The sequence below is a fragment of the Lottia gigantea genome, assembly GCF_000327385.1.
Source record: "Lottia gigantea unplaced genomic scaffold LOTGIsca_11, whole genome shotgun sequence".
NCBI lineage: Eukaryota > Metazoa > Mollusca > Gastropoda > Lottiidae > Lottia > Lottia gigantea.
Window position 1 is genome coordinate 1,426,953 of NW_008707001.1, and position 13,233 is coordinate 1,440,185.

At 35.0% G+C, this 13,233-nt stretch overlaps 1 protein-coding gene across 1 annotated transcript; it reads left to right on the top strand.

Annotated features, from left to right (window-relative positions):
- Positions 1-12,523: 12,523 nt before the first annotated feature.
- Positions 12,524-12,886, top strand: LOTGIDRAFT_76894 (hypothetical protein; the record flags this gene model as incomplete). The annotated part of the gene is made up of 1 exon (XM_009047068.1): positions 12,524-12,886. A coding segment is annotated over one exon (363 nt), but the record flags the coding sequence as incomplete, so codon positions are not given.
- Between the last annotated feature and the right edge of the window lie 347 nt (positions 12,887-13,233).

The window sequence follows — 13,233 nt, forward strand, 5'->3', positions numbered from 1 at the left end:
CTATGGCGGTTATGGTCGTATATCAGGACAAAGGTTGGCTGGCACCGCTAAAACGCATCTATTCAATTTTCCANCCAACCATTGTCCTGATATACGACCATAACCGCCATAGGGTAACAGTTTATTGTTTATATTCACGTTTTCAAGACATCCTAATTTTGATACATAGACTTTAGTCTACTGAATTTAAGTAGTGCCTATTTCTTTACGTTTCAACGTTTGGGACTACCGACATGATTGTTTACATTGGAGACCATCTATTTGATACAAGGACGTCAATGAAAAAACAACGTCATTGATTAAAATTACTACGCCTAATGTTTTGGTGATCAGTCCAATTGACAAAACAATAACTTATCTAGATATTTAAGAAATAAACCTGTATATAATTTATTAAAATAAAATTTAATTCAACAGAATTTAGGAAAAATTTAATCTTGTGAAATGAACAGCATTGATACAAATCAATTTTCAATCATTAGCTCTGGTAAATTTTTACTAAAAAAAAAACTTTGGAATAAATTCGAAGTAATTCAAAAATATTACAAGAAAAACAAGAATCAGGAGAAATCATACAGCAATTCAGCTAATAATTCCATCATTAAAACTGTGAAAATTCTGAAGTTTTTTATATGATTTAAAACAATTGTCACAGATTATACAAGAAACACGCAATATATTTAAAAACTTACGTTGATATTTAAATCATTAAACACTGAAAAAATTCTGAAGATTTAGAGGAAATCAACAAATATGAGGGAAAAAACCTGCCGAACTACTGAAGACATGGAAAACCGTTGACAACTACTCTACTTTATAACCTCTTTATCACTTTAAGAACATAAAATATCGGCAAATTTCACGATTCAATTCACAAAAACTTCCTATTAGATCTGATAAATTCTTGTCAGGGTTTTCTAAGTCAATACCACAGCACTATGTGAAGCCTTTAAAATATCATTTTAATATGAAACTTTGTTGAAGCACCTCATTTACGTGCTAGCATCAACTGTTTTTGCGTCAGAAGATTTTATGAAAATCCATACCCTGTGTTTGTATAATGCTGAGTTAACTTTTAAAACTATTATAGAAGCCATAGAAAATATAATATAAAATTTTACATCAAGTTTTCCTTAACAACTGAATTTCTACTGTCTGAATCACTTTCCAGAATAAAATTCTGACATCTAGTTCATCTACAATTTAAAAAGAAGTTAACTTTCAGATACTGGTTTGCTACAAGTAGTGCATTTTGAAATATACTCGACAGAAAACATTACAAAAATACGTGAAGACCCTAGCTACTTTGCTTCCTAAAACAGAGTTCCTACCTACAATACCAGGCAGGCTGGCACCACTCTCCATACAAAATTTACCTCATTGGAAACAGCATAGCACTGTCCATAAAGGAGCAGAAAAGTAAGACGTAAATTTTGGGTTATTTCCTTGTTTCTTTTGTACATGTGCTACCTTGACTACTGCTTCCTGGTTTTTTTTTGGACAATACCAGGCAGGCTGGCACCTCTCTCCTAAATTTTCCCCATTGCTCACTGCATCACAATCCTCTTCCTTGTTACTAACACTGAATTATTTCCTACTAAATAATAAACCTTAGTTTGCCTCTTTAATCCTGTTATTTTAATTTAAAGCTAGAATAAATATTTGGAAATGTTAAACAGCAATTTTGACGTTAAATTTTTAAAGATGGGTTCTCTTTTTTTCATTTATGAAAATACTAATACTTATATGAATAGAAAGATATTACAGCAAGATTGTGGTGTTAATTATCAAGCCTAATTAATAATGGTTATCTTTCATCTGAAAAAAGCTCTTTTTTAAGATGGGTTCCCTTATTTTCATTTATGATAAAGAAAATGATTACATTTATATGAAAGTAAAGGTGTTCTAATGACTAGGAAAAATACCAGTTTGTCTCGCTTGTCCATAATTAATTCATAATTAGCTAAATTAGAAGAGAATTACCAGCAGAATTCCAATGTGTGACCGATCAAGAAAGGTCAAAAAGTATTTGTTTTTTTATCCAGACTGTACATACATGGACATTTGGACATAATGATATGATTAAGAATACATGATAATTCATTAGAAACACCAATCAGTCAAATAGTTTGCTTAATTTGACATTAAAAAATAAGGAAAACCAACTTTAACATAAAATAACTTTTCATCTTTTACACGATCTCTTAATGAAATAAATTTCTATTTTGATCAAATCCAGAGAAAAATTTCATCTGATAAAAAAATTCTGATTAATTTTCTGAAGGAAGAAAAAAATAATAAAAATCACTCGTTTCTGAAAATGACAAAATTCATTTCAGACTTGGATTCAACTTTGTTTATTTTTATGACTGTTTTAATGAGTTTTAAAGGGATGTAATCATCTAGATTGTCTGATTGTTCTAAACTAGCCAGTTGATTAATTAAATTCTTCAGGCTACCTTTAGTCACTGCATATAAAAGAAATAAAAACTTTAGTAATGTATTGGTTCAAGGTAGATTAGAACCCCTTTCATCAACTCCCTGAAACAATGGCATTGGAAATTGAGTTGAATATATTTTTCTTGTAATTTCTCCAGAAGTAATAATCTATGAATAATCTTCAGTAAAACATATTCTGTTTAATTGAAATAGTTTTTATGTTGAAATCCATAGTCTCTACTTGTGACCTAGGCCAGTGCTTCTATAGGAGGGTATCATCTATAACACCTAATACTTGTGACCTAGGCCAGTGCTTCTATAGGAGAGTATCATCTATAACACCTAATACTTGTGACCTAGGCCAGTGCTTCTATAGGAGAGTATCATCTATAACACCTAATACTTGTGACCTAGGCCAGTGCTTCTATAGGAGGGTATCTTCTATAACACCTAATACTTGTGACCTAGGCCAGTGCTTCTATAGGAGAGTATCATCTATAACACATAATACTTGTGACCTAGGCCAGTGCTTCTATAGGAGAGTATCATCTATAACACCTAATACTTGTGACCTAGGCCAGTGCTTCTATAGGAGGGTATCTTCTATAACACCTAATACTTGTGACCTAGGCCAGTGCTTCTATAGGAGAGTATCATCTATAACACCTAATACTTGTGACCTAGGCCAGTGCTTCTATAGGAGGGTATCATCTATAACACCTAATACTTGAGACCTAGACCAGTGCTTCTATAGGAGGGTATCTTCTATAACACCTAATACTTGTGACCTAGGCCAGTGCTTCTATAGGAGAGTATCTTCTATAACACCTATAACTCTTTAGAATGAAAATCTAATTGTTCTTGAGCTCTAACACCTGATAAAGTAAACATTTCAACATATCTTTAATAATGTCAGTAATAAGGTGAGATTGAATCAAAACATTTAAAACATTATTTCAAATTTCATTTTGTTGCTAGTTGTTACTATTATTACTTAATTACAAAAACAAATACGCTAATGCCACTATCATGGTTGGAATTTCACACAATTTCTTACTATTCAATTTCTTCAGAATTGGGTTCTAGAGCCTCATTGACACCATCATTATAATCTATAAAATTGAGCTACATGCAAATATGAATACGTCCAAATCTTTCTCTTACACTCAATGGTGATGATGTTCCTGTCATCCGATTGGTCAAAATGACTCAAACTGATTTTAAATTTTGTTTAATTTACCAATCAGATTACTGTATTTCTTAAAATCTTGAATCCACTTTGTGAAAATCTTCTCTTCGTTCAGTTTGTGAGAATAAGGCCAGTGTTCTGTTGTGAGATTAATGTCAAAATATACTCCAAGCTAACTGAGCTTAATGACCTGCCATGACAGACTTCTTACTATGATAAACCTGTAGTACATCTGATACTTGAAAACAGTTGACACGTTTCTGTCAGGTCTGTACTAATCAACCAATAAAAACAATTAATTTTCTTGTGGAAACTTAACTACTTTCAGAGTGTCCTTCATTAGCTCTAGCCTCGCCAACATTTGTCACAAGACCTTTCATATGAGACCAATACTTGTGACACTAATGTCAGTAAATAGTTCTTTTCTTCTGCAGGAGACTTGCCACCATCACCAAGAATACCTATCAGAGGTTAAGTAGAGTCCCCATGTGTCAGATTTTTTTTGGTTTAAGCTCATCTAATACTTCAATCTGCTGACACCTGCCATGAAGGTCAGTTTTAATCAAGGGATAACAAAATGGGGTCCTCTAGCAGGTTGACATCCATCAACAATAATTCCCAAAAGACAGAGAGGAATCAACAATTTCCTTTAAGTCCTTCAAACAAGAGTCAACTAATATATATTTCTGTGAAGCTGATGTAATGATGCCTGATTTTTTATTTTACTAACTCTTATCAAGGTGAAATTTGTCAACATTTGCTCTAACAAGCTGGATAAGCCTTTGATTAATCAGAACTATTGGCCTCTGGTCTCTAAATTTATGTTTTTCTGAATCTAGCTTGGCTGACATCCATCAACCATCCACAGCCACTTGCCTCCAAAAACATGTTTTTCTGATTCTTACCTAGGCATCAACCACGCCTTACTATCAGTGTCCCTGAAACAATTAGCTCTTGAAAACATGTTTTTCTGATTCTAGCCTAGGTGACATTTGTCAAGCAGACCTAACTATCAGTGTCCCTGAAACAATTAGCGTCAATTGATCAGGTAATGATGACAAGGTTCAATAATTCAATACTAATGACATTTTGATAAATTAATTGTTGGGAAGGCAACATCAATCAAATGATAATTAGTCTCATGTCATTAGCAGCCTTTTCATTTTCATACTTAATCAATTAGAAACGAATGGAGTTTTACACCCTTGTTTTCTGCAATGGTTCCCAACCTTTTACAGTCCTCACACCCCTGAGGCAAACATTTGTACCTTTCACACCCCCAAAATGTGTAGGGGTATAGAGTGGACTACAGAATCTATAGTCTTTCTAATTAAATTGCATGTCATGTGATGACATTAGGTGCTCTGTCAATTTCTTGCTCTACAACAGTTGGTCACACAAAAAACCCCCAGGGGGTGATAACACCTCAGGTTAGGAACCAGGGGCCTAATGAAATGAAATAGAGTTTTATATCATACTATTAGATAAACAAGGGCTCCATCCAGTGGCGTTAGGTGTTGGTGAGGGGGCTGACTTGTGTTCTGTAAAATTTAATCCAATAATTTGTCCAATACGGTACAAAAGAATTTAGTCCAAAAGTTCATAATTTTAGGGTGTCAAATAAGAACTAGAAAATAAATCTCCATTTCCTGTTAGTCTAGGGGTCCAATTCAATATCTTAAAAAGGGCTCTCATGTTTATTTGTCTCAATGACCTAAATACATTATAAAAGGGGATTTACTGTTAACATTTTCAAAAGCCATGGTTCAACATTTTCAAGGGTTGATTTGGGTCTTGAATATATGTAACCAGTCTTCAGACGAACTAGAAATGTACAAAAATAGCAGAGTCCTTTCCATTATACCTCAAACTAGAAAATTTGCTTTCTATTTTCTACATATGACAGTCTCAAGAAAAAAATTCGTTCAAAAATATCTCAAACTAGAAATTTACTCACAATTTCTATATATGATAGTCTCAAGAAAAGAAGATTTGTCATTTTAACTTTCAAATGCGGATAATTCTGGACACATATGGATTTGAAGGCTCAAATTTTGAAGGGTAGCTGTAAACACTATTACTACGATTGGTCAAACGAATGGCAAATCTGCCCCTTTAAAAGGACTTTCAATGCCTTAAAAACATAGCGATTGTTAACTTGTCATCTACCACCCAACCAACCTAAAAACATAATATTAAGGGATAACTGACCCCATATAATCGTACCACTGTAAAATAAACACAACCACGAAATAAGGTCAATTTGGCTTTATGACTTCATAATGACCATTTACTTTCTTTTGATATTGAACTTCCAAAATATCACAGACCCTTGTGAGAATTAGATTTATTCTCTCCAAGAGATCACTGTGTGTTATATTTAATTGCAGACAAACTAGATTTTTAGCTAGTAAACAGATATTATCTAAGACCAATGGTTTAAAGCTAAGTTACTCACTGATTAGGAGATGTCAATCCTCTAGAGAATATTATGTATTTGATGAAACCAGAAGTAGAGATAAAGGGATGAACACTCGCTGATCAGAAGATGGCAATCTACTAGAAAATATTAGGTATTTAATGAAGTCAGAACAAGAGATGTATGTGATATAAAAGACCATAATGATAAGACTAATAAAGTACTTTGATAATAGCTCATTAGTCACTGATAGTCTATCAATCAATCATTTCTACTTGAACAGATAAAACTCATACTCTGAATTTACACTGAAGCTTATAGGACTATACAGACAGCTGAAATTGAGCTCTATCAGCTAGTAAAGTAAATATTTAGATGACTATACAGATAGCTGAAATTGAGCTCTATCAGCTAGTAAAGTAAATATTTAGATGGCTATACAGATAGCTGAAACTGAGCTCTATCAGCTGGTAAAGTAAATGTTTAGATGACTATACAGACAGCTGATATTAAGCTCTATCAGCTGGTAAAGTAAATATTAAGATAACTATACAGATAGCTGAAATCAAGCTCTATCATCTGGTAAAGTAAATATTTAGATGACTATACAGATAGCTTAAATTGAGCTCTATCAGCTGATAAAGTAAATATTTAGATGGCTATACAGATAGCTGAAATTGAGTTCTATCAGCTGATAAAGTAAATATTTAGATGACTATACAGATAGCTGAAATTGAGCTCTATCAGCTGATAAAGTAAATATTTAGATGGCTATACAGATAGCTGAAATTGAGCTCTATCAGCTGGTAAAGTTAATATTTAGATGACTATACAGATAGCTGAAAATGAGCTCTATCAGTTGGTATAGTAAATATTTAGATGATTATACAGATAGCTGAAATCAAGTTCTATCAGCTGATAAAGTAAATATTTAGATGGCTATACAGATAGCTGAAATTGAGCTCTATCAGCTGGTAAAGTAAATATTTAGAAGACTATACAGATAGCTGAAAATGAGCTCTATCAGTTGGTATAGTAAATATTTAGATGATTATACAGATAGCTGAAATCAAGTTCTATCAGCTGATAAAGTAAATATTTAGATGGCTATACAGATAGCTGAAATTGAGTTCTATCAGCTGATAAAGTAAATATTTAGATGACTATACAGATAGCTGAAAATGAGCTCTATCAGTTAGTAAAGTAAATATTTGGACAACTGTATAGATAGCTGAAATTGAGCTCTAACAGCTGGTAAAATAAATATTTTGATGACTATACAGATAGCTGAAAATGAGCTCTCTCAGCTGGTAAAGTAAATATTTAGATGACTACAAATAGCTGATATCAGTTGGTAAAGTAAATGCTTTTGGAAGTTCCAACACATATTTCTGTCAGAAGAGAATATTGAAAGCAGGATTTCATGTCGATAAAGTGGTTTGTCTTTATTCTATAGCTAATAACCAGAATGTTAGACACTTGCTCGCTAACGTGCAGGTCTAGGGTTTAATGCCAGTATAGGTCGAGATATCTTCAGATTTTTCAACTCTGGTTTCCCCTTGTCAGTGATGCACGTAAGATGGACTAATGTAGAAAAAGTGCTTAGTGGCGCTGATTGGACCAAAAACTGAGGCCTCTTTTTCTACAGGCTGTAAAGAGGAGGGTAATTCCATTGAACTGTCAAAATTTCCCTCATTGCACATTTCACATTAACCTATCAGGTGCAGAAAAGTAGGATGTAAAACTCCATTTCATTTCATTTCATTTATAAAACTAAAGGGTGGTAAATTGTTTTATGATTGACTAAAACCTATTTAATTTAGTGATAATGGAATAGACTGACAGACTAATTAATAGTGTTCACAGATGTTGGATTAATAGAGAGATACCTCATATTAATTATAGGTTTTGTTGTTTCATACCTAGATTGATAGTTAGGGGCCTTTCTATGTATGTTCAGGTATCTAATATTAATTATAGGTTTTGTTGTTTCATAACTAGATTGATTGTTAGGGACCTTTCTATGTATGTTCAGGTATCTAATATTAATTATAGCTTTTGTTATTTCATACCTAGATGATTGTATTTTATACCGACTTTCTGTCGAAGCCTCTGATTGGTTGTATTGACTAGCGCACAATCTAATCAAATTTGCAGTATTTATAAACATCTGTGAAATGTGACTATTGCAGTCAAGGTATAAGACAAAGTTTGTAAGAGCTTGATATTATGAAGATGGGAGACAGGTAGATCTCGTGTTATCTCTGACATTGCACTCACTTCTAAACAGCACTAAATAAAGTGAAAAGACTATATTATAGATTCACATATAAAATGTGAGAAAGTAAATTCAGGGATTAATTAAGAGTTATTGTATTTTACACAAAACTATAAACAAAACTTACATATGTTACCTGATAATCAGATTTTAGAAAAATCAATCAAATTTGACCTAGATATTTATATATATTCTATAGTTTTTAATTATAGACTTCAAATGATTTATAGAGTAGCTTTTTTTAGCATTTTTCTTTCAATTTTTAATCTAAAATAAAAAGGAAATATGAAGATTTACTACTGGAAGGAGATTTGCACGAACGTCTAGAGCTCTAGTCAGACATGACTGGAAAATACAATCAAATCAACAGTCGAGAGCTCTAGTCAGACATGACTGGTAAATACAATCAAATCAACAGTCTAGAGCTGTAGTCAGACATGACTGGTAAATACAATCAAATCAACAGTCTAGAGCTCTAGTAGGACATGACTGGTAAATACAATCAAATCAACAGTCTAGAGCTCTAGTCAGACATGGCTGGTAAATACAATCAAATCAAAAGTCTAGAGCTGTAGTCAGACATGACTGGTAAATACAACCAAATCAACAGTCTAAAGCTTTAGTCAGACATGACTGGTAAATACAATCAAATCAACAGTCTAGAGCTGTAGTCAGACATGACTGGTAAATACAACCAAATCAACAGTCTAAAGCTATAGTCAGACATTACTGGTAAATACAATCAAATCAACAGTCTAGAGCTCTAGCAGGACATGACTGGTAAATACAATCAAATCAACAGTCTAGAGCTCTAGTCAGACATGACTGGTAAATACAGTCAAATCAACAGTCTAAAGCTTTAGTCAGACATAACTGGTAAATACAATCAAATCAAAAGTCTAGAGCTGTAGTCAGACATAACTGGTAAATACAATCAAATCAAAAGTCTAGAGCTCTAGTCAGACATGACTGGTAAATACAACCAAATCAACAGTCTAAAGCTTTAGTCAGACATGACTGGTAAATACAATCAAATCAACAGTCTAGAGCTCTAGTAGGACATGACTTGTAAATACAATCAAATCAACAGTCTAGAGCTGTAGTCAGACATGACTGGTAAATACAATCAGATCAAACAGACAAGCACTCTAATCAGTGACCGACTGCATTTCAACAAACTCAACATCCCTGTCCATTTCACTGATAAAATATACCAAATACCTGATCATTAACCTAAAAACTTAGGGCCAAATCTAGATCAAAGAAAGCTTGCATAATAAAATGGTAATTTGTACTCAATCTGATTTTAAAGAGCCTGTTAATGGGATAGATATAGCTTATAATGGAGATATTTAGGTTGCCCCTAGCAATGTGTCAATTGCAAGTTGAAGGTCACCATTAAAATATTGTCATTTCAATATGAAATGAAATGAATGGAGTTTTACATCCAATTTGTTTGCACCATGTGGGCTGCTTAAGACGGGCGACTCCATGCCGGGTGAAATTTAGTGTTCCAAACCCACCAAACTATATTCCCAAAACAACAGAATCTCTGACCATTCTACATACACTTCCCCACCCATCTGATTCTGAGAAGGAAGGGGGTAGAGGATATTGAAACAGCTGTCTAACAGATAGGATATCTACCATCCTACGTCACTGATCTTAAATTACATCTCTGTTACGTACGTTGATTCTGTAATATTGATAAGATTACCTTTTATCAACCAGTACGAGCCTGTGTTTAGGAATTGATAAAGAACATAGTGGTTGGTGGTTTGACCATGCTGCCAATTGGTAAGGAAAGGTTTGGTTTGAAACAAATTTGGCCTAAAAACCGCTGCTTAAATATCCCACTTCACAAAAAGACAAAACAACTATGACCACACTGAAGATTGGCATCAACAAAGCAATATGTGATAAAGAAACTACCAGGTTTGATTGAACATTGTCTGTCTATGATTAGGTACCCTAGTGCTGTAATAGTAAGTCATCAGAAAACATATTCAGTAAAAACTCCAATATTCTCATACAAACATACAACCATCATAACCTTTTGACATGAGTTGGGTTATAAGGTGGCATACAGCTACAAAAAGTAACCCTACAATGCTTAACCGCAATGTTACAACCTAACCTGCATGCCTGTGCCTGTGTTTTCGTAACATTGCGGTACATTGCTTGACCGCAATGTTACAACCTAACCTACATGCCTGTGCCTGTGTTTTCGTAACATTGCGGTACATTGCTTAACCGCAATGTTACAACCTAACCTACATGCCTGTGCCTGTGTTTTCGTAACATTGCGGTACATTGCTTAACCGCAATGTTACAACCTGACCTACATGCCTGTGCCTGTGTTTTCGTAACATTGCGGTACATTGCTTAACCGCAATGTTACAACCTAACCTACATGCCTGTGCCTGTGTTTTCGTAACATTGCGGTACATTGCTTAACCGCAATGTTACAAACTAAAATTCCTAAGGGTCTGTCTATTCAATTAGGCAATGTAAAGTCATTGCAGCCGGATGTGTATCAAGTTGAATTATTGCTGTCTTAACTATTTAACTATCTTTTTATTTAAATATTTTTTGAATTCTTTTTATCAAAGCTACATTAAATGGATGAAATACAGCATTAGATTGTCAGTCAACTTCTCATGTTCAAGTTCAATGCTAAAAGAGGCAAGCAGGGCAAATCTGTCATACCCTAGATTTACCATTTATAATATTTTAAATAAATATTATTAAAATCTTTAATTTCATAGTGACGCAACTATTCTTAAACCACTGAGAGCACTTAGCCCATTATCAGAACAGTCCTACTGGCCTGGATCTCGACCACTCAATACAAGGACAAGTTTTGTTTACATTCACACTGAGAAAACAGACTAGTACAAATCAGTGAAGGAAAAATCTGTATGTTGGCAAAAGTACAACAGTGGACCACCAGCTAGAGTTAGGTGATGTATGTTGTTTCTATAAACAGACACTAGTACAACAGTGGGTCACTCTCTAGAATATAACCCAGAGTTAGGTGATGTCTGGTGTTTCTATATACATGTACAGGCAATAATACAACAGTGGACCACCTTCAAGAAATTAACCCAGAGTTAGGTGATGTCTGATGTTTCTATATACAGTCAATAATACAACAGTGGACCACTATAGAATATAACCCAGAGTTAGGTGATGTCTGATGTTTCTATATACAGTCAATACTACAACAGTGGACCACTCTAGAATATAACCCAGTGTTAGGCGATGTCTGGTGTTTCTATTAACAGACAATAGTACAACAGTGGACCACTGTGCTACAGGCTGTGATATTTTAACTGTTGGCAATCTGAAAAAAATGGGTGAATGCAGAGTGGACTCAGGGTTTAGAATGCCAAGTTGATAAACTTAGTCTCTGAGTGGCAGCAGGTTTTCCAGAAGGGCAGGGAACACTTCACTCAGTAAAGACCAGTGGAGGTCTACTGTGGTTATTATCATGAATAGTTTGTTTGTTTGCTATTTTCAAATGTCAACAAAAAGATTAGAATTTTTACCTCATGTATGACCACAAATCTTAACCTTTGTGATGGTTTATTACTCTTTAACACTCTTTCACTAAAACATCACAAAAAGTTGAAAAACATAAGACAAATTCCACATCATCATAAATAGACAGTTTGTTAGCCATTGTACGTAATCAGACAGAGCAATCATGAAAATTGAGGGAACTGGCAATTTCTAATTGTCATTTATAAGGTTGTATCAAGTAAGAGACCATCAATGTTAACTCAGGGTACAATTTGTCATTGAAATGTTACATTATTTGATATAATTGAGAGGAAGAAAAGGATTTTCCACGCGTGTAGTGTACAGAGTGCAAGTACATGTCTATCTTTTACATAATCCTTTTCTCTGTTGTAGACTATGTCATTACTTCCTCATAGTCTGTTACATAATTCATATTCTTTATTCATTAAATATCTGTCCTACAAAAATGAGGAAATCTTCAGATAAAATTTAAAAACTGAACTCAAGTATTTCCTAGTACGTGAACCTCACTTTCCATTCCTTTGTCAATGATATAATAATGATGGCTGCCCCTTATCAGTGATGTAAGTCAAAGGGCTCCTCCTGTCAGTGATACAAGTCAGAGGGGCTGCTCCCCTGTCAGCGATACAAGTCAGAAGGGGTTCTCCTTGTCAGTGATACAAGTCAGAGGGGCTCCTCCCCTGTCAGTGATACAAGTCAGAGGGGCTGCTCCCCTGTCAGTGATACAAGTCAGAGGAGCTCCTCCCCTGTCAGTGATACAAGTCAGATGAGCTCCTCCCCTTTCAGTGATACAAGTCAGAGGGGCTCCTCCCCTGTCAGTGATACAAGTCAGAGGGGCTTCTCCCTTGCTAGTGATACAAGTCTGAGGGACTGCTCCCTTGCTAGTGATATAAGTCAGGGGGGCTGCTCCCTTGCTAGTGATACAAGTCTGAGGGGCTGCTCCCTTGCTAGTGATACAAGTCAGAGGGGCTGCTCCCTTGCTAGTGATACAAGTCAGAGGGACTACTCCCTGTCAGTGATACAAGTCAGAGGGGCTCCTCCCCTGTCAGTGATACAAGTCAAAGAGGCTGCTCCCCTGTCAGTGATACAAGTCAGAGGGGCTACCCCTGTCAGTGATACAAGTCAGAGGGGCAGCCCCTGTCCGTGATACAAGTCAGAGGGGCTACCCCTATCAGTGATGCAAGTCAGAGGGGCTACCTCTGTTAGTGATATAAGTCAGAGGGGCTGCTCCCTGTCAGTGATACAAGACAAAGGGGCTGCCCTATCAGTGATACAAGTCAGAGGGGCTGCTCCCTGTCAGTGATACAAGACAAAGGGGCTGCCCTATCAGTGATACAAGTCAGAGGGGCTGCTCCTGTTTGT